The following is a 23642-nucleotide window of genomic DNA, read 5'->3' as shown; positions in this document are numbered from 1 at the left end:
GTTACTAAAAATCCATATATTCTTGAAAAAATGAACTGCATCTGGTGATATCCCAAATACTAGTATATGCAATATATCCATGAGGAGCTTCTAAACAAAAAAAAATAAAAATAAATGATACGATGACGGTAGAATTCTCAAACAGGTGTATAACTCTGAAGATGATCACAATAATTGTCTTTTATATATAGAAAGCACTTCATCATCTGATGGACATTTTAGAGTGAGGTATCTTATTGTTAATGTCACTATGCAACAAAGTGTACATCGATCATTAGTGAATAAGAGAAAATTCTTAGAAAAAAAGTGACATGTAAATACAAAAATAGAAATAAATGCACATAACAAATTGTACAAGATGATTTGCTGTTCTCTCAACACACATGTATTCCTGCCATGCCTAGATGAATCACTGGATCAACATTATTAGCGTTGATCAGGTAATTATCCCTCCCCTTTCCTATGACTGTTTACTCAGCTAATAAATCGATAAATGACTATTCAGTAATAAATAATGACTTCAACTGTTGTTTATTATTGGTTATGTTATTTATATTTTGCAGACAAATCTCTTTCCTTCTCATAATTTCCTCCTACATCAGAGCGTTGTATTTTTCATAAGTGAACTCGTGTTTAGTGTGTAATAGTAATTGTCAGAGAAAGAGCCACAAGGATTCATTGTAACTCCTTCTTTAATTTCTTTTTTTTATTCATTAAATCTATCATAAATGGGAACATGCATGTCTAGAGGTTATAGGATTACACGTAATTTACTCCATTCCATTATCTTATTGGACACTCATGTAATGGAGAAAAGACAATAGGAATAAGTCAAAAGACATCCCCATTAATCCACCACCCACATTTGCTTAAGAAAGTGTCTTTTGTTCAGCAGCGTTGTGTTAGTTTTGGTATGTTGGATTGTCTTTCATTTTTCTTCCTCCCCCCCCCCCTTTTTTTTTACACTCTCTAAATCATCCCCAGGCATATTTGCTAGTAACTACCATTCAGTCCAGGTATCAGTATGAATTTGAATAATTTGTGGAGTTCATTGTCACCCTAAATAGACTGATAACTCCTGGTGGAATGTCAATAATAATGTTGAGTCAGTTTAATTTGATAATTTCTCAGACATGTAGATGTGCAAGGATTGCATCACCAGGAGTATATTATGAATGGATGTGATTGCACTACAGCAGATTAATGTATCTCTCTCATTCTGAGTGCCACATCTGATTTTGCACTTGCAATTGGGGATTTGCTTTGATTGCTTTTAGATGATATTGCATTTAAAGTGAGTTTGTCAATTATATTTTGTATAGCTAATTTATTGTACTAATTATAGGCTACATGATTCTGATTGCCATGAAGTTGCACTTGAACAATATCTCTAAGTACAGAAACACTGCAGACTTATGTTGTCTTGCTGTGTGTGTGTGTAGTGAAGTGGCATTAAAATCCGTGAAACAAGCACCAACTGCTTTTCAGGTGGAAGATCACAACCAGATGTAGTCTTCCTATATGTGCTGTAGCAAGTTATTTTTATTATTATTATGTGGTACTTCCTTGAGCTCAAGGACTCATCACTGCACCACAATACACTGCATATGCTATTTAATTCCCCATCTACACTGTGCCATCTTATTGCTGAATTATGGATGTTATTTAATTATTTACTGCTCACCATATGTAGACAAGTAGAACCTTTTGTTGCTATGGAAATATTGTCACATACATCTTAGTCAATCAAACAAGGAAGACTATTTTATTATATAGGGAGGTATGTTTTTTATTACTGAAAAACATCCTGCATATACAATTGCTGTTTAATGATAACATATATGCAGGAAGATTAATTTGTTTAGTCATTTTACAGATTTCATAACAGGTTGTAGAGTCAAGAACATCTAGAAATGTACTTTTAGGACTTTTTAATTATTTTTTTCACTCATATGTTATTTTACAGTAGTACAGTTCAGGACTTAATTATCTGTTAAGTAATTTACTTAGTGTTATCAATCCATATATTATGAATTTGATCAGTTATGTCTTACATTTTGTTACATTGTTTTTTTTTTTTTGTTTTTTTTAAGGTACTGCATTGGTATTAGTTTTTATATGATGTTAAAATGTGAGGCAGTATGTGTGAGAAATCACCCTGTAATGAACTACTTAGCAACATATAAAAAGGTAAGAGGTGTATATATATATATATATATATATATATATATATATATATATATATTTTTTTTTTTTTTTGCATGAATAGAAATAGTTTTTTTTCATTATTGTTTAGTACTTTTGAAGATAAAAATCTTAATTTTATCCAGTGACATATGCCATAAGCTGCACAGGGAAGATGAAATTGTTTTGATTTTCTGGAATTAATTGAACTAAAGAGAAAATTGAAATAAAATCTTTATTCAAGTAGTTCTCTGTACTGTTATCTATCAGTATGGTATTATCTGATAACAAGAATTCAGTACAGTGACATAATTCTTGAGAAATTTTCAAAATGGGGATGGTGGAAATCACATATCACTTGCTTCTTCCCTTGCTGTATGCCATACTGGTTGGATGGCAATTTTTGTGCGATTCATTTGTATATTTAAACAATGTTATTTCATCATTTCTTACATTTTTAAGTCTAATACATTTCTTCATGCAAATGAGATATACTTATGTATAACTTGTGTGTGTATTTTCCGACGTTTTTTCACTGTTGCTAGGATTATGTGAATAAAGGGTCAAAGTTTATTAGACTAGTCATTGCATTTATTCCACAATTAGTGGTGTAAATCAGAACTTGTTGACAGAAGAAGATAAATAATAGACATTGGTATAAAACATTTGAGATCCTGCTAAATAATAAATATAGGCTGCTATATTAGAACACTAGTGATCAAGGTGAGGAAGGAGTAGCAATAGCATCATCATCATTAAATTCCTGATATGTACCCTCAGAGGATGTACAGGATAATTATGATAGTACTACATGAAAAAGTTACACCATTACTAACTTCCAATCGACAAGTTTCCTCCAAATTAATCTGTAGCAATAGCATTCAACAACAAACATTGTAATATGAAATATGTGTGACAAATTTCGAAGTGTACAATGAAACTTATTTGTGTCTATAGGCTTATAGAAGGTTCTCCTAAGGAAGAAGTGGAGGAATTTTTTGAATCATTAGAAAAATTTGGAGGTGATAATAATGGTAATTGCCTCTTGGATTTCTTTTGAGGACCTGGACTAATCATCACTGACACCATTTTTTGGCATAAAGGTATGCATAGACATGGAGAGAAAACACAAGAAAAAAGACTTTTCTTTTTTCTTTCTTTTTTCAGTAAAGTCTTATTGACTATATTATTGTTGATAGTGGCATCTTCACACTTATTCATGATTCAAGAATATACTGGGGAATTTGAACTAGGATTTGAGAATCTCTTAGTTTTAAGCAGATTAAAAATGAATATCATATTGAAATGAAAAACTTCTAAGAAAATATTAAAGTGGAGTAGCTTTTACAGATGTATAAAGATAATTCAAGAAAAAATGAAAGGGTTCACAAACAAGAATCAAACCTTGGAGAGTTAGTGGCAGACAAAGAAAACACTGATTGATTCACCGAGAGATGTATGCGAAGTTCTTTGCAAGGAAAGAAAAATCAGAACCCCATGGAGAATGCAAGAAATTAAAGAGGTGGTGTTGAAAAAGAAGAAAGCATATTGAAAGTTTCCTTCTCATGCAGATCAGCAGGTGCCTTAAGAGAATACAGAGAAAATTGTAAGAGAGATATCTGAAGACAAAGAATATAGAAAAATAAATATCAGGAATGTGGCCAATTGTTCTGGAGGCTATTGAAAAAGCATGACATGAGATCACACAAACTGAACTATTTTGGGTATATGGAGTAGTCATTATTAAGGACTGTTCAATGTTATTGTTGGTAGTAGAATATATTCAGGAGGAATGCAAGTACATATCAGTACTTCAGATAGAAAAAAACATCAAAAACTTGAAATGTGGAATAGCAGCTGGTGTAGATGATATTCAACTAGAAATGCTCCAATATGGAGGTGTAACAGTTTTACAGTAGTTGCACAGCATAATTCGGAAGGCCTAGTCAGAAAGTCAAATTCTGAATGAATGGAGTAGAATCTTTCATAGTATTGTCTATAAAGAAGGAAAATAAAACTGCATGTGAGAATTGCAATGGAATTTCTCTGTTAAATGTTCTAGCAAGATTTACACAAATATACTTGAAAAGAGGCTAAGAAAAATGGTGGAATGGAACCTTAGATAATAACAAGCTTGGACCAGGTCTAATAGAGGTTGTTAAAATCAGATTTTCATAGACAAACAGTTAAGAAATGATGGGAATATAATAATAATCTGTAATTAACTTTTGTAGATCTGGAAACAGCATATGGCAGGATGCCAAGAGAAAAGCTATTTGCAATGCTACCATTTGATGTGGATAAATGGAACAATATACAGATCAGTACACAGTTGATGTGCACTATAGCAAACACCACTATAATGAAATGATGCTCTATAACAGACTGGAAAAGTTCCAGCTTAAGTCCAATAGAGCCAATACTATTTTAAGAAGCTCACTATCAAAAATGGTAAAAGTGTCTGCATTTCTTAGCAATTGACATCACAATCATAAGGCAAAGGAAATGGTGGGAAATAAAACAAAAGAATATTGAAGAGAAAATAAAACAGAGGAAAATCATGGGAAATAAAAAAGCTAAATACTAAAAGCTAAAAAAGCTGACCTGGTTGGCTGAGTGGTCAGTGCTCTCCAGCCAAAAGGCTGCAGGTTCAAATGCTGCCATAGGCAGGATTTGAACTTTATGGATGTTTGTGATTATCTGTGAAAATACTAGAGGTCATGGTCGACAGTAGCTGGCATTGGTGTGGATGATGAAGGTAGTTGCGGTTGGTGGAGATGGAAAGTTGTAGAGTAGGTGCCCACCCTCGATGAGTCTTTGGACTCTCTGGAGGTGTTTCGTAATAATAATAATATAATAATAAATTCTGGGGAATAACACAAAAGAAAATTACATGAAATATAACAAAGAAAAATGGAAAGAATACATTGATGGGAGGTGTGCTTTATGTATAGTTTTCTCTTTTTCTGTGCTTTATGTATTAAGTGTTCATGTATTGAACAATAAATATGACGATATTTTCTTGAATTATAGGCAATAATTCAAGAAGAGTGATGTGGTCAAATATCAGAATGGGAAACTGGACAATGAGATGTATTGTGCCTATACTCCCATAAAAGGTTCTACTAAGGTAGAAGTGAAGGAATTTTTTGAGGCTTTAGAGAAAGCAACCGACACAATGAAAAAGGAAAGTCAGTCCATGTTGGAGATCTAAATAGTAGAGTAGGAAATAATTGTCATACATAAAAATATTTTGGGAAAATTTGGAAATAAGAGCAAAGCTAATAATAATGGCAAATACCTGTTGGATTTCTATTCAGGACATGGAGAGAAGTGGCAAGGAATAAGAAAAGTCTCATTGACTATGTTATTGTCGGTAGTGATGTTTACTGCCTGGTGCAGGACACGAGAGTGTACAGAGGATTTGAAATTGGAAGCGATCACCATTTAGTCTTGAGTAGGATAAAATTGAATTTCATATTGAAAAGAAGAACATGTAAGAAAGTTTTAAAGCAAATAAAAGTTGAGCACCTTTCAGATGTGAACTGTAGACTAAAAGACACAAACATTATTCAAGAAAAAATTAAAGAGTTTGAGAACAGGAACCAAACCTTGGAGATTCAGTGGCAAATCCTGAAGAAAACATTGATTGATTCAGCCAGAGAGGTTACTGCAAGGACAGAAAAATCAGAACTCTATGATGGACAAAGGAAGTTAAAGAGGCAGTGAAGGAAAAGACAAAAGCATATCAAAAGTTCCTGGCAAATAAGTCAGCTTGTGCTCTTAGAGAATACATAGATGAATGTAAGAAAGCTAAACACTGTGTAAAACTAGCTAAACAAAAGTCATGGGAAGACTTTGGTAAGAACATAGAAAATAAATATCAGAAAAGTGGCAAAATTCTGGAGGATGATGAAAAAGCTCAGAAGTAGAGGAAAGAGTGCTGTAAAAGGAATTAGATATGATAAAGGTGACATGAAAACTAGAGAAAAAGATATCCTTGATATATGAGTAATTACTTTGAAAAATTGCTAAATGAAACAATCAATGACAGCACAGTGGTAAAAAAACACTGACTAGGCATGCAATCAGGAATATATCCATACTTGAAGTAGAAAAAGCCAGTTGCTGCACTGCATATTTTAGAACACCTGGACAGAGGGATGAATTCCAGATGATTGGACTAGAACTCTAATAGTACCCATATATAAAAAGGAAAATAAAAATGAATGCGATAATTAAGAGACATTTCCCTACTGAGTGTTCCTGGTAGGAATTTATGCAAGTATACTTGAGAACTGGTTGAGAAGGATTGTGGAAGGGAAGCTTGCCGAAGAACAAGCTGGATTCAGGCCAAATAGAGGCTGTCAGGATCATACCTTCACTTTATGACAAATAGTTGAGAAATCTTGATAGTATAACAAAGATCTGTATTTAAGTTTTGTAGATCTGGAAAAGGCATATGACAATGTGCCAAGAGAAAAGCTATTCAAAATGCTACAGTTGTAATGTGTCAATGGGGCATTATATCAAGATACTTAGTCTTTATTTGAGTTGTAAGTCAGCAGTTAGAATTGAAGGAAGTACAATGGTTTGGTGTTACATCTAGTGTCAGACAAGAATGTACATTATCCCCCTCTTCTGTTATTCATTATCTATATGGATCACATTATGAAGGAAAGTGGTATTAAACCTGATATTAAAATTGCAGATATTAATGTCAGCTCTTTGCTTTATGCAGATGATGTTATGATTCTAAATAAATCCGCTACCAGTCTGCAAGATTCTCTGACTATATTGAATAACTGTTGTAATAGATATGGCATGAATGTCAGTATTAAAAAGACAAAGACAATGAAAATAAGCAGAAACATTGAAAATGTCAACTGCATGGTGAATGGAGAACCTATAGAACAAGTAAAAACATTGCAGCTACCTAAGCACAATTTTTAGTGAAGATGGTAAATTAAATATGGAAATAGACAACAGAATCAAGAAATCTGGTATGGTCAGAAGTCCATTGAATAAATTTTATGGAATAAGAGAAAAATTAATCAAAATATTAAATGAGCTGTATACAAGACAGTGTTCAAACCAATTTTAACTCATTGATCTGAGAGCTGGATTAGAAATAAAACACTTGACTAAAGACCATAGATATGAGATTCCTGAGAAAGATTAGTCATGAAGAGATGGTATTAGTGGCAATATTATATTATAAATGAGTATATTAGCAGAGAACTTAACATTGTTAGCATCCAGGAATGTGTTTGCAGCTAATCACAGGTGGTACGGTCACTGTCACTTAAACAGAATTGGAGACGAAAGATTAACAAAATAAGTTTTATCTGCCATGTTGGCAGGAAAAAGAAGCAGACGAAGTCCAAGATGTAGGTGGATTGATACATTAAAAAGTGCCTTATAAAACAGAAGAATAAGTTCTGATAATGTTGGAATCTTAACATTTAACAGGTTGATTTGGAAGAAAATTGTAGATGGGAAGTTAGTAATGATGTAAAACTTTTTCAGGGAGGTGGTGGTTAAAATGGTTTAAGTGAATCAGTTGTGATGGCAAGAATTGCATACTTGCTATCGCACTTTGGCTTAGGTCACATGATTAAAGTTTAACCACCGAACTGCCTTGACATATACGTACATCAATAATTGCATGCATGCAAAATGTCCATTATAGTCAATATAATAGTTATATATTTTAATAACATGGATAATGGAGTTTAATGTTTCCAGTATTTCATCTGTTACAGAGACATAACTGGGGATACAGTATGAGATTTGCATTTGACACACACACACACCACCACCACCACAACAAATATAAAGGCAATATTAGACTGTAAGTCTAATGTCTTGAACAGGGATGCCCTCTGTGGGCTGGTAGAGTGTTGGCTGTTGGGTGAGAGGTCTAAGAATTACTGTTACCAAATCTTAGGATATTTCATACAATCATATTTATTAAGATTTTTTTAATCTACTCATTATTCAAATCCATCTTCAGGGTAGTCACCTGACATGGAGAACATAATTCTACTTTTAAGCTGATAGAAAAATGGTAATCAGAATGAATCTATGGAAAACGACCCTGGAACGAAAAGGTAAAACGAAAATGGTAACGACTAAATATAATACATATAGCAAACTGAATGTAAGAGGAATAGCATATAAAAAAATAGAATTAGACCAAATATTAAATGAAAGAAAGAAATTTTAAAATAGCAGTAATCACTGAAACAAAAAAGAAATCATTCTTGATGATGATCAGACTTGATGTAAGTTGTATTCATTTTTATGGCATTAAAGTGATTTTATTTCTATTTTTATATGTTAAAGGTCTCTTCCCTAACTCATACCTAAAAAAAAAAACTCCCTCGAAGAATGAACAAAAAAGTATACAAAACTGAAGTGTGAAACTAATGAAGTTTTATCTTAGAATTATGTGGTCTTCATATCTAGGACTTTCAACAGAATTTCAACATAACCATGGAAATAATGAAACTCATTATTTACTTTTATCTGTATTAAGAAGTACTGTTCAAAGAATGCTAAACACATATGCATGGTTGAGATAGATTTAATAATGAAGTTCACTATGCTCAAATCAGTATAATGTGTTTTACTGAATCATTCAATGTGAGAGAATTTTAGCTGCAAAAGAAATTGATGTTCTATCTTCTTGATTTTTGACAAATTATTCAGATAATATTAGACACACATAATGTGTCTGTTGGTAGTGTATCATCATCATCATCATCAAATTCCTGCCATGTACCCTCAAGGGGTGTACAGGATATGACAGTACTACATGAAAAAACTACATCATTACTAACTTCCTATCTACAATTTTCCTCCAAATCAGTCTGTTACTTGTCAAGACTCCAACATTATCAGATCTTATATTTCTATCGTCTAAGGCACTTTGTACCGTATCAATCCACCTATATCTTGGTCTTCCTCTGGGTCGTTTTCCTGCCAACCTGGCAGAGAACACTTGTTTTGCTAATCTTTCCTCTCCCATTCTATTTAAGTGACCATACCATCTGAGATTAGCTCTCCTAACGCATTCCTGGATGCTGACAATGTCAAGTTCTTTCCTAATATCCTCATTTTTAATATGATATTGCCATTGATGCCATCTGTTCACGCCTCTAATCTTTCTCAGGACTCTCATATCTGCGGTCTCTAGTCTTTGGTCAAGTGTTTTACTTCTGACCCAGCTCTCAGATCCATAAGTTAAAATTGGTTTGAACACAGTCTTGTATACGGCTAATTTAGTGTTCCGACTAATTTCTTTCTTATTCCATATGAATTTATTCAATTGATTTCCCACGATACCAGCTTTGCTGATTCTGTTGTCTATTTCTATATTTAGTTTACCATCTTCAGTAAAAATTGTGCCTAAGTAGCTGAAATGTTTTACTTGTTCCACAGGTTCTCCATTCACAACACAGTTGACATTTTCAATGATTCTGCCTATTTTCATTGTCTTTGTCTTTTTATTGCTGACCTTCATACCATATCTATTACAACAGCTATTCAATTTAGTCAGAGAATCTTGCAGACTTGTAGCGGATTTATTTAGAAGTATAACATCATCCGCATAAAGCAAAGAGCTGACATTAACATCTCCAATTTTGATATCAGGTTTAATACCACATTCCTTCATAATGTGATCCATATAGATAATGAATAACAGAGGGGATAATGTACATCCTTGTCTCACACCAGATTTAACATTAAACCATCTTCCTGTACTTCCTTCAATTCTAACTGCTGACTCACAACTCAAATAAAGACTAAGTATTGCTTGATATAATGCCCCATTGACACCATATAACTGCAGCGTATTGAATAGCTTCTCTCTTGGCACCTTGTCATATGCCTTTTCCAAATCGACAAAACTTAAATACAGATCTTTGTTATATTCCCATGCTTTCTCGACTATTTGTCGTAAAGTGAAGATCTGATCCTGACAGCCTCTATTTGGCCTGAATCCAGCTTGTTCTTCACCAAGCTTTTCTTCCACAATTCTTCTCAACCGTTTCTCAAGTATACTTGCATAGATCTTGCCAGGAACACTCAGTAGGGAAATACCTCTGTAATTCTCACATTCAGTTTTATTTCCCTTTTTATATATGGGTACTATGAGAGCTCTACTCCAATCATCGGGAATTCGTCCCTCTGTCCAGGCTTTCTGAACTATGCAGTGCAGCCACTGTAAGACTCTTATACCACCATACTTCAGAATTTCTGGTCGAATATCATCTACTCCTGCTGCCTTTCCACATTTCAAGCCTTTGATGGCTTTTTCTACTTCAAGTATGGATATGTATTCCTGACTGCATGCCTGGTCAGTGTTTTTTATCACTGTGCTGTCATCACTGCTTGTTTCATTTAGCAGTTTTTCAAAGTAATTACTCCATACTTCAAGGATATCTTTTTCTCCTGTTTTCATTTCACCTTTATCATCTCTAATTCCTTTTACAGCACTCTTTCCTCCATTCCTAAGCTTCTTCAACAACCTCCAGAATATTTATTTTCTATATTCTTGCCAAAGTCCTCCCATGACTTTTGTTTAGCTAGTTTTACACACTGTTTAGCTTTCTTACATTTGTCTCTGTATTCTGTAAGAGTAAAAGCTGACTTATTTGCCAGGAACTTTTGATATGCTTTCTTCTTTTCCTTCACTGCCTCTTTAACTTCCTGTGTCCACCAGGGAGTTCTGATTTTTTTATCCTTGCACACAACCTCACCACATGCCTCTCTGGCAGAATCGATCACTGTTTCCTTCAGAGTTTGCCACTGAATCTCCAAGGTTTGATTCCTGTTCTCAAACTCTTTCATTTTCTTTTCAATAATATTTCTGTATTTTAGTCTACAGTTCACATCTGAGAGCTGCTCAACTTTTATTCGCTTTAAAACTTTCTTACATGTTATTCTTTTCAATATGAAATTCAATTTTATCCTGCTCAAGACTAAATAGTGATCACTTCCAATTTCAAATCCTCTGTATACTCTGGTGTCCTGCACCAGGGAGAAAACATCACTATCAACAATAATATAGTCAATGAGACTTTTCTTATTCCTAGCCTCTTCTCTCCATGTGAATTTGTGCACATTTTTATGTTGGAACATGGTGTTAGTAATAACTAGTCCATGTTCTGAGCAGAAATCCAACAGATATTTGCCATTATTATTAGCTGTGCTCTTTTCTCCAAATTTTCCCAAAATATTTTTGTATGTCTCACAATAATTTCCTACTCTACTATTTAGATCCCCAACAAGGACCAACTTTTCCTTTTTCATTGTGTCAGTTGCTTTTTCTAAAGCCTCAAAGAATTCCTCCACTTCTACCTTAGTAGAACCTTCTGTGGGACCATAGGCACAAATAAGTCTCATTGTCCAGTTCCCCATTCTCATATTTGCCCACATTACTCTACTTGAGACTGCCTGCCATTCAAGAAGATTAGCCTCGTATTTTGTGTTGAATACTATGGCTACTCCTTCTTTTCCTTGATTGTCATTGCCTAAATATAACATTTTGTATTTATTGCTCAAGAAGATCTCACCAGTTTTGGTCTTTTTTGTTTCAGTCACCCCTATTATGTCGATCTGGTACGTATCTAATTCCTCAGCTAGCTCCATTTCTTTGCCATTCAGGCTTCTTACGTTGATAGTACCGATCTTTAACTCTGGTGATGTTGAGTTGGGGTTTGTTTTCAGATTTGTTCCAGTAGCTGACTTTTCGCTGTTCGCCCTGGTTCCCTGGCGAAAACAACGGGGGCCTTGTTTAACCGGGCGACGCCCCAGCCGGCATGAAATTTTGTCATGTTGTACCATCATTTTTTATTTTGGTTTAACCAATAAGAATACAATTTGTTCGGCTAAATCCCAAATTGCCAGCCCATCCTCGTCCGTTCAGTATCCAAGTAGATACCCAACAGGGTGCACCACGAGAAGGTGAGGATTGGACATTAGGTCAGAAGCCCTGGTCGGTTCTCCGCATTCCTTTAAAGGCTATGTGGAGGTCTCCTCTCAGTTATACAGCTTTGACACTTAAGCACCCCGTTGGTAGTGTATAATTGCTAATAATTAGAATCTTATCTGTTATCCTGCACAGCATTAAATTTTTATTTATAAATATTGTTCCAGTGTTGTCAACTCCTGATAGCTTTGAGTGTACTTATTCATTGTGAATACAGCATTTCAGAACCATGAAAAATATCCATCATATGGAAGAAATTTACACTCAGTTTTTCCCAAAAGAGTATGCAGATATGAATGATGTTTTGTGTGTGCAGTTTTTTCCTTATTGAAAGTTCTAGGAAACAAATATATTTTCTTAATTTATCTGGGTTAGTTATATTTTCAAGCTAAATTATTTTTTACATTAAAAATCTGAAATTAAAGAATAAAATTTCTCTCCCCTCCTGCCTCTGTTTAGCTACTAAAAGACTATGAAGTTGCTGATGAATTGCTATCCGAAGAGATTAATGTGACATTAAAAAGCATCCAAGGGAAGGCAGTATCATATAGGCAAGCATATAGTTTAATCATCTTTTAATGTAATGTTAATGTAATGAAAAGAGCAAGAATTTGAAATTTTAAATGATAATTCAGCATGCCAAATTAGAAATGTAAAGATTTTTAATTAACTAACCATCCTTTTTTATTTGCATAAATTCAAAATGCAAATATCCATTCATCTTTGGTTATTAAAATCATGTATCTTCTTTGAGTTTTTTTTAAATTTGATAATTTTTCATACTTTGCCTTGTTCTGTGTAAAAAGTTTTCAGGTAAAAAAATAAATAAAACCAGGACATGTTTGGAAATCTGACCAAAAAAAAAAAATTTTTTTTTTTTCTGGATTAATTTTGTCTAGAAATTAAGGCACAAAAAATTTAACATCACTTTGAAATAATTTTGGAGCATTATTTCAAAGAGAAAATAAGAATTCTCGATATTAAAAGAAAATTTACTCATTATATATACAGGTAGTCCTCGACTTACGATGGGGTTCCATTCCAATGTCTCCGTCGTAAGTCGATTCTGACGTAAGTCGAGGACTTTTTTTAATTCTTGATTTGTTTGATTTCGTTTATATTTTCATAAATTAGGTTTCTATTTAACTTAAAACGGTTAAAAATATATAAACTTACATAAACATTTATAAATTATTTATTAGCATAAATTTATATACATATAAATAAATACAAAATTGAGAAAGAAAAATTTAATAAAAAAATACATAAACACATATCAAAAACGATGCATTTTTGAAATTCCTTTAAATATTAGGTAACATGAACAAAAAAACTTATTAACGATGTATTTAATTAAACAGGTTAGTTAATTGTAACTCATTTGGACGATATATGATTATTTCTCGCGATCGGAATAGCTTTTTTAATCAGAAAATCGATTAATGTTGTCTGTTGGTTTTTTTTCCCCTTTTCTTCATGTATTTTGCAATAATATCTGACTGCTTTTCGACTTTGGCGAAGCGATCAGTGTCTTGATCCATATTTTTGAGTAGCTGAAGTCCTTGATTTAGTTCAGAAAATATTTCAGCTAATCCTTTTACAGTAAAATTTTTTAACGATTTCTCTTCTTCATCTTCCTCATTATTCCTTTCTTCTTCTACAGCTCTTTTCATTTCGGAAAATCAAGTCTTGATCAGTCAGTTCACCTTCTATATCGGTAATATTGATTTCTAGATCCAGTTTTCTTGCAATTTCAACAATTTCTTCACCAATTTGTTTTAACATACTATGCTCATTGTACTCTTTGAGTGTCTCCTGCAGTAGTAACTTCTTCCAAATTCCTCTTCCTCGCATACATTGGTCCGATACTTCCTTCCGCGAAGTTCCAATGTTCTGGATACATTGGTTAATATCGTAATTTTTTCCAAAAATTGTGTAATGTTGTAGCATCGTTGTCTATTGCTTGAGAAAATGTAGATTTCAGATATTATGTCTTGAATGTAGCAATCGAACCTTGATCCATAGGTTGATTCACAGCAATATTGTATTGGGTAGTAGATACATCACATTTATATTTTCATTCAAATCGCTGATGTGAAGAGGATGTCCTGGAGCATTGTCAAGCAGCAATAGAATTTTAAAAGGAATGTTTTTTTTTTCAGGACAGTAGGCACGTACTTCTAGAATAAAACAATTTAAGAACCAGTCTTCGAATAAAACAACTGTCATCCAAGTTGCTACAATGTTGTAGCATTGTTGTCCATTGCTGTTATTGCTTAAGAAAATGTAAATTTCAGATATTATGTCTTGAATGTAGCAATCGAACCTTGATCCATAGGTTGAATCACAGCTGTTGTATTGGGTGGTAGATACATCACATTTATATTTTCATTCAAATCGCCGATGTGAAGAGGATGTCCTGGAGCATTGTCGAGCAGCAATAGAATTTTAAAAGGAATGTTTTTTTTCAGGACAGTAGGCACGTACTTCTAGAATAAAACAATTTAAGAACCAGTCTTCGAATAAAACAATTGTCATCCAAGCCTTAGGATTACTCCTGTAGTAAACAGGCAATTTCTTCTTGTCAATGTTTTAAAAAGCTCTGGGGTTTTGTGAACGGTAAACAAGAAATGGTTTTAATTTAAAACCAGCAGCATTTCCTCCAAGAAGAAGCATAACCCTATCTTTAAATGCCTTAAAACCAGGCGTCGATGTAGCTTCTCTGTGAATGTAAGTTCGTTCTGGCATTCTTTTCCAGAACAGTCCGGTTTCATCTATGTTAAAAATCTGCTCTAGCAAATAGCCTTCATCTTTTTCAGATTTTTCTTGAAAATTTCGGCAGTTTCAAAATCGGAACTAGTAGCTTCTGCCGTTATTCGTATGTTATGTAAGTAAAATCTGCTTTTGAATCAATAAAATCAACTTTTACTAGCGTTAAATGTATGCTCGCCATATTTATCTTCTTGTTGTTTCCTAAAATTGTCAAATACTGCAATGTGATATGTGTATATATGTGCTGGTGGCAAAGTTAAATTAGAGAATTTTTAATAATAATATTTGACCATCGTAAGTCGAGGACTACCTGTGTGTGTGTGTTTGTAAAGAATCGAATGACTAGAACCGAGATTTAAGTAAAAAGGTTTTAATATAAAAACACGACTAGTTTTGGCTTGTAACAGCCTTCATCAAGTGACATTATAAAAGAAAGAAAAAAACACTAAAACACTGAAGCTTAAATAAACTGTGAACACCATAGAGAGTCTCTATACATAATTGACATTAAATCATTGTGGTTGTATTGAAAGCTGTTCTTTCGTTAGTTGTATTGTTGGGAAAGTGCATGCTAGTAGCATCTCGTGAACGCCAGTACATGATTACAGCTGAATGACAATCTGGGAGGTTGTAGCTCAAGTTATTATTTAGATGAACAGGATTAAAGATGATTTCTCTAGATTCCACGATTTTTCTCTCTAGTTCATCATTGCAACAGAAGATGTTAGTAGATTTTTCCCAGCAGACTTTGTGACTTTGGTTTTCATCATTAGGGTTAGCCGAGAAAAGATATGATTTGCTAATGCACTGGCTCGCTGTCTCTTGTAATGTCCCTCATGTGTTCTTCCATATGCAATTTGACAGATTTATCTGTCTGCCCAAAATAAGGAAAATCACAATCACACAATATTTTATATACTAATCTTAAATGTAATCTTTAATGTAATAATCTTAAATGACATTTAAGATTATTACATGAATTTCTGAATTAATATCTTTAATTTAATCATGACTCTGATAAAAAATGTTTACTGTTTTAATACTTCGCGATATGACATCACGCGGCTCGTTGTATTTGTGAATGATGAAGTGTTCGTATTCCACCTTGTTTTTTAAAACTATTCCTGTGTAGCCACTGTTAATGTATATATATTCAATGTTGAAACGTTGAAGTCTGCACATTTAAAACTGTTCTCTTGTTGGCTTCATTGTTGAGCGTGTGCATGCCTATAGCATCTCGGAAACGCCAGTATTTGATCGTAACACGACAGTCTGAAAGGTTGTAACTCAGGTTGTTTTTCAGATGTTTGGGGGTTGACAATGATTCCTTTTGATTCTGTTATCTTTCTTTCTAATTCATCGTGGCAACAGAAAATGTTATTAGACTTGTCCCATAGGACTGTATGGCTAAGGTTTTCTTCATTAGCTCGCGTTCTCCTGTAACTGACATCTCTCTCTTATGTTCTTCAATGCGTAACTAGATCGATTTCTCTGTTTGGCTAAAGTATGGTATATCACAGTTGCACGAAATCTGGTAAACACCGGGATATTAAAGGTTGTGATGTCTAGGTTTCGGACGGCTCAATAAGGAGCAGATTTTCGGAAGAGGAATAAATAAAGTTCTTATGTTGTATTTTAAGAACCTTGGCCAATTTCGGTGAGACAGAGCTTATGTATGGTATAGAAATATTACCTTTCACCCTATTGGTCTCTTCATTATTGCGAGTAGGTGGATTTTATAGGAATTTGTCAATTGTTTTTTGTGAATAACCATTTAATTGAAAAGTAGACCTGAGAAAATTGAGTTTTTTTAAGTTCTGTTGTTCTAAGTTCTTTATAGATTACTTCATATTAAATGAAAAGACATCAAAATTTTCACTAGATGTTAGAGTTCACAGAGGAATAAGCAGTGTCCACTTCCTTGTTAAAATAAAATTAAGATTACCACCTTAATGGCTACAAGTAACAAGAACAGAAAGAAAAATTGAAACATTTGTTTATAAAACTAGACTATTGAATGATACAAATGTACAATGGCTATATGAACAAATGTTTCATATCTAGATAAAATAAAACAAAATGAAGAAATAGAAATAGAATGGCTTAATATAAAAACGATACTAAATGCAGCAGCAAATGAAAGCTTAAGAAAGACCAAAAAAATTCAATAAAAGAAAAAAACTGAAGATCTGTGACGATACAATCAAAGAAATAATCAAAAAGAAGCCCATTATGAAAGACTAAGAGCCATAGCTAAAAGAGAAGTCAGAAAAAGACATAGAGAATCATGGAATAAATTTGTTTCTAATTTAGAACATGATTTATATAAAATAAGACCCAATGTATATAAGATTTTGAACCATTAAATGCAGATACCAAAGAAAACATAAAATTAAACACTGAATTGAAATTAGAAGAATTTCTAAATTACTACGCGGAACTGTGGACAGACAAGTATTTTAAAAAAGGCAACTGGCAAAAAAATTAATGAAAATGAAAAGGAAATAACTGAAGAAGAATTAGAAATCAGCCTGAAAGGAACAAGAAACGGAAAATCACCTAGAGAAGATAAGCTAGGTTCAGAACTATATAAATACGCAGGAACAAGATTCAAAGAAAGACTCTTATTATTTTTAAATAAAATTTACTCAACTGATATCCCCCCAATAGAATGGAAAAAAGCAATTGTGAATCCTATCTTTAAGAAAGGTAATAGAGATGACCCTAAAAACTATAGAGGTATCAGTATACTAAATCCCTGTTACAAAATATATAGCAGAATCTTAAATAACAAACTAATGAAATATTCTGAAAACTTTATTCTAGAAGTACAGAATGGATTTAGAAAAGGACGATCATGTATAGACCCGGCCGTGAATCTCTCCTGAACTTCTAGGAAGTTCAGGAGAGATTCACGGCCATGGCCCCAAATCAGGAAAATGTCATCAATATATCTTTTCCAAATTCTTGGTTTTAGAGGATAAGAAGAGATGGCTTTAACTTCCAGATCTTCTAGATAGATGTTTGCAAGTACAGGTGACAATGGATTGCCCATTGCAAGGCCATAATTTTGTTTATAGATGGTGTCCTGAAACTTAAAGTATCCTGAGTAGATGCATTGAGTAAGTAAGGCCATGATCTTTTTAGATAATTTATCTTTGAGTAGTACAAGAACTTCGTCTGTAGGAACATTGGTAAATAAGGAGACTATATCAAAACTAGACATGATTTCATCTTCCTTAATAATAATATCTTTTATACATGAAATAAAATCTGCAGAGTTTTTAATAAAACACGATGATTTACCGGAAAAACATTTGAGAGATTTAGCCAGATATTTTGAAAGGTTATATGTTGGAGAATCAATTCCTTCTACGATAGGTCGAAGTGGGATATTTTCCTTATGAATTTTAGGTAGTCCATATAATCGTGGAATAAGCGGATGGAGAGAACGAAGAGAAAGGGGTTTGTTTCTAGGAAGTTGAGAGGTAGTTCTGAGTAGATTGTTGGTCCGGTTGTGGAGTTCATGGGTGGGATCTCTCTCTCTCTCGAGGATCGAGTAAGTGTCACTCTGTAACAATTCCATTATCTTGTTATGATATTCATCAATGTTAAGAACAACTGTGGCGTTGCCTTTATCTGTGGGAAGAATAATTATATTTTTGTTGTTTTGTAACTTCTTAATAGCCTGTCATTCTGATGAAGAGATGTTGTCTGTTGGAGGTTTGGCGTTATTGATGATGAAAATTGATTCAATGCGGAGTAGGTTTGCCTCTTGGGTAGGAAGAAAGGAGGTAGCTTTTTCGATCTTTGTAAGTAATAATTCTGGGAGAAAAAATAAAATTTAGGCCTTTACCGAGGACACTTTTCTCTGCATCAGAAAGATTATAACTTCATTTATTAATAACAACTTGGTCGGGATGGAGGTGTGGTTTCAAAGACGTTGAATTTCTTTGTATTTGTTTAAAGGCTTCAAATTTTCTAATAAGTTTCAGTTTATTGTTATTTTGAATTCTGGTGGCTTGAGATTCACGTCTCACTTTAAGAAGATTCCGACTGTTGCTATCTAGAGATTGTTCAATTTTTTGAGATAACGTGTTTTTTTTTTTACTAAATAAAAAAGCCAGAGTGCGTTTAGTATCAAATATCCTCTCGTCGAGAAGATCTAGCTTTGCTCTATGGTAAATCCTTGCAGTCTGTAGACGGCATGGAATAAACACTAATCTGTTCATATTCAGGCCTATCCTCTTCAAGGTTTTCTGAAAATCCCTGATGGAGATTTTTATTTTATTTTTATTTTTAAATGTATATCAACTGAGTAAATAAATATTCCTACATCTCTAGTCTTTATGACGAGATGTGTAGACTGTTCAGGTTGCGAACCCCTAGTTTAGATAATTGAAAATGAAATAAAATATAAAAATATTGGTATTTTGATAAAATTATGTTAAAGCAATATTTTACTGTCAAAAGAATAATGGCAGCAATGTTTGTAGTTTTGCTATTAATAGTTGATTAGTGAGGCTGTTAAGCCTAACCCTGTCTCATGGGTAAAGTCATTGGTGGAAGTAGCTTGTTATTCAGTAGTATGAAGAATCTGTAAGATGTACATACTTTTCAACAGCACTGGAATTAAAATACCTGTAATCTTTTTTTTTTTTTTTTTTTTCCATACCGAGTGAAATGAAATAATCAAGTGGTAAAGAAACTTCATCACACTGCAAACAAATGTACCCAGTCTGCAATTACCGAAAAAACTTCTCTTTGCTGGTTGTGATACATGGCTGTCATGGTGTTATTTCATGCAGTTGCAATTGAGAAGATTCTTCTCAATTTTGTGGATTCCTTATATATTTAAGTTCCTATTGAAATGTTCATGTATCTTCACTGTTGTAATTTGTAGTTTTTTTTTATTCAGTGAAGATTGGATGAAAAACTATTCATTGTTTGTAGAATCTATTGTATGCTCGGATGTGATATAAAAAAATGAGCAGCTGATGCATTTGGGAGAAGGGAGATTTATATATATGTGAAGAGGCATAAAAAATGGAACAAATGAAAGAATATAAGGGATAGTTGGAAGTAATTCCCTTTAAGAAATAAGGAATAATATAATGAATGAATCTATATTTTTTGGATTCCTTATATGTTTAAGTTCCCATTGAAATGTTTATGTATCTTCAATGGTGTAATTTTTAGTGTTTTTTCAGTGAAAATTGGATGAAAAACTATTCATTGTCTGTAGAACTGACAGTTGTCAAGTAAAAACACTGGAATATTCCATATATGTTGTTTTCTACTTTGCAGGATAGCTGAATTTTATGAGTAGACTGTTCAGATATTTGGTAGCACAGGTAACCCTCGTATAATGTTAGGTTCCATAGAAATACCGCGTTATATAAATTGTGTTATGCGAGACTTGGATCACATAGAAAAAGTAGGTTATGTTCCAAAATCGTTTTTTTTTTTCCTTTTTTTTTAAAATTATATAAACAAAAATGACATATCCAACAGAAATATAGTTTTATTTAATTCAGGTAATTCATGTAAACTATGAAACAAATACATAGTATAAAAATTACTGATTCGCCCTGGATTTTAAGATTATGCAAAGAAAACCACTTTTTAAAATTTTTGAACTATGATCATAACAACACACAATCAGAATCCTCCAAAAGCTCCTTAAAAAAAAGTCACAACCTCGGCCTGAGTGAAATTACAAATAAACAAACCATTCATGAAATTCCCCCCCCCCCCCCCCCCCCCCCCACAAAACATATCAGAGCAATGATATTTTAAGAAGATTATACTGCAAAACACAGATATAACCCTTACTGGCACAAAATCCACGCTGAGAGCTTTCTTTTGAAGAATCTTCATCAAGTTCTTTTAAATGTTTATAAACTTTGAAAGCTTTTTGTTTATTATGATTTCCATACAAAGGAATTTCTTTTGAGTGCAATCTTTTCTATCCAAATCATTAGAGATTTCTCCATTTTTCCATTAGAATATCGTATACACAAGCAACGCACTTTGCACTTACTGCTGACCCAGCAATAACACTTTCTCGGATTTCATGTTCATTTTGTTTGATTGTTTGAATTGTTGATTCATTTAAATTCAGAGTCCTTGAAACAACTCCTAGTTTTCTCCATTTTTCAACCGATCCAAGATTTTATTATTTTTTTTTCTTCGAGGGAAATGAATTTTCTCTTCAATTGTTTTTTTCCCTTTTGTTGCAATTTTAGTGACCATTAGTATAAAAATAAATTTTTTACATAAAAAAAAAAGCATTACATATTAATTATGTATGAAACTCACTAGAAAATCAAGTGCTCAGCTTGAGATTAACACACTTATGATTTTTAATGCGCTTTCCTGGCAGAAAACAAAGACAATTATCAACTTCATATGGTAAACAATTGATATACATGCATGCTAAAGGATATTTCCCCTAATATAAATTAGCTACTTATAATTACATGCGTGATATGGGCAGACTACAAATTTAACGAAGATAAAATTTGATTTTTAAGTCGCGGTGAAAAATATACGAAAGATAAAGGGTTACTACAATTTGTAGACTGTGTTATATCGAAACACGTTGTGTAAGTACCACATTGAACAAGGGTTACTAAAATTTGTAGACTGCATTATATGAGGGTTACCTGTACTTATTTCAAGTAGTAACTGAATATGCTAGAGAAAGTAACATATACACAGGTATTAGATGTAGTTTTCTTGTGTGATTGTGAGCAAGAACATTTGTTGTTACTGTTTCCCTTAATAAATTTAAGGACTGATGAGAAACTTGTGTTCTGATCTTTCAGAGCAATATTTACCAAATATTTTGTGAAAGTCTGTTTGAGTATCTGATCATGATATATTGACTTCTGCCTTTTCAGATATGTTGTATTTAATGCTGGAAGACCCAATGCTTTAAGGTTATGAACTTAATAATTCTATTTTATATGTTGTGTTTATATATATATATATATATATATATATATATATATATATACACATACATATATATATACACTTTGTTAATAAAATATATAAAAAGAAAAGTTAGTTTTCATGTATGTGGCATAGTTAAATTCCAATTGCATAGGCCTGGGTAAAGAGCCTGTAAAACTTTAGTGAAATAAATATATACATATAAAAAAGAAGCTCTAAAAATTAACATAGTTTCAATTAAGATTTGAATAGTACAATACTTCAGAGCTTTATTTAAAGATACTTCATTGAGTTTCATATCCCAAAGATTCTTTGGCTATCATCAGCTCCATGTTGGGCAATTACAAATGAGGTTTTATAAGTCAAATATAATATTGATGTTTAGAGATTTACTTCTCAGCTTAGTGGTCTGATTGATTGCAAGAGCATGGAGCTTGGTTAATACTTGGTAGCAGTAAAGGACAAGCTTATCTTCAAGAGAGGACAGTAGCTGATTTTGTTGATAGGATTTGCTTGTGGCAACCAATCGAACCTTCCCAAGGACTCACATTTAGAGGCACATCTTATATGGAATAGTGATCTGCAGACTTCTTGGTTGGCAGATGCAGAGAAAGAGAGAACAAATTTCCAGATTCATGGTAAACTTAAAACTAATCATTTCTCTCTCTCTCAAGAGAGAGAAAAATGCTCAATTTCTTTGAGTTCCTTTGGATTTTACCCATTTAAGGATGTTCTTTGCTTAATAATTAAGAATACATGCTAGAGAAGTGCTCACGACATAGTCGTCTCAGAAACACTTTAGAGAAGAAAGTGTTTCAAGCTTTTTTTTTTTTTTAACAAGATTTGCAAACATTTCAGTACCCTATATTTTGGGGTTATACTCCACATTTAGTGGCTTATGTGTGTAATACCCGGTGAATTTGTTTGCAGCACACCAATATAGAAAGAGAACCATTAATTTCTTACTGGAGATAAATATTCTGAGAGGATATTTGTTTATTTCTTGTGATTTATCCTTTTCAAGGGTAAATGTAATACTGGAGTGCCAGAAAATTGATTTCTTGAAGAAATATTTTTTAAATCTTAATGCCTATTCTTCTACACCACAAAACAGTTGCCATCATAATGCATGCATAATTATGGCTTAGGTAGAAGTTTATTCAGTTTTTTTAAACATTGCAGGTTGTAGTTATTTGGGGAAGATTGTTCCAGAGGACAGAGGTGGTTGGAATAAATGACATATAATGAAACAATAAAAATGAATATACAGTTTAAATACATGAATTCCAAAAATTATTGAGTTATCCTTGTACCTCAAACCCTTAAATTCTAACTGACTGGGACCATCTGTTTATCAGTGAAATTGGTTACTTTCCACAGAATTTTAATGGGGAAAAAAATTTTTTTAATTAAAATTTACTAGTCTGTGTTGCATGCATACATATATCATAGGGAAATGTATAATTAAAACACTACATTGCTTAATATGAATTAGCTATACTAATGTATTAATTTTTACAGTGAAATACAGAAAAAGAAAGATGGATTAATGACTGAGGAAAAACACCTTAAAAGAAAAAAACGGAAGTGTTCACAGGAAATGGATATTGGACAGGTTTGTTTTTTTTTTTTTATCATTCTGAGAATTTTGTGGATAATTGATAGAATACACATTTCAAAGTCAACTCTTGCTATAACAAGTTACCATATACATATATGTATCTTT

General features: G+C 32.8%; 1 protein-coding gene across 1 annotated transcript in view; it reads left to right on the top strand.

Moving 5' to 3' along the window:
• The window catches only part of Sas10 (UTP3 small subunit processome component Sas10), a 226779-nt gene that overhangs the window by 170357 nt on the left and 32780 nt on the right, over positions 1-23642 (top strand). The window contains exons 10-12 of the mRNA XM_090394074.1: positions 2094-2190; positions 12644-12735; positions 23438-23531. Coding sequence (XP_090250200.1) covers positions 2094-2190; positions 12644-12735; positions 23438-23531 — 283 coding nt within the window. The remainder of the gene's footprint in view (positions 1-2093; positions 2191-12643; positions 12736-23437; positions 23532-23642) is intronic.

The sequence above is a fragment of the Typopeltis vanoorti genome, chromosome 6 (genome assembly GCF_054136105.1).
Source record: "Typopeltis vanoorti isolate ZY-2024b chromosome 6, IOZ_Tvanoo_1.0, whole genome shotgun sequence".
Taxonomy (NCBI): domain Eukaryota; kingdom Metazoa; phylum Arthropoda; class Arachnida; order Uropygi; family Thelyphonidae; genus Typopeltis; species Typopeltis vanoorti.
This window is presented reverse-complemented; position numbering and strand designations above follow the sequence as displayed.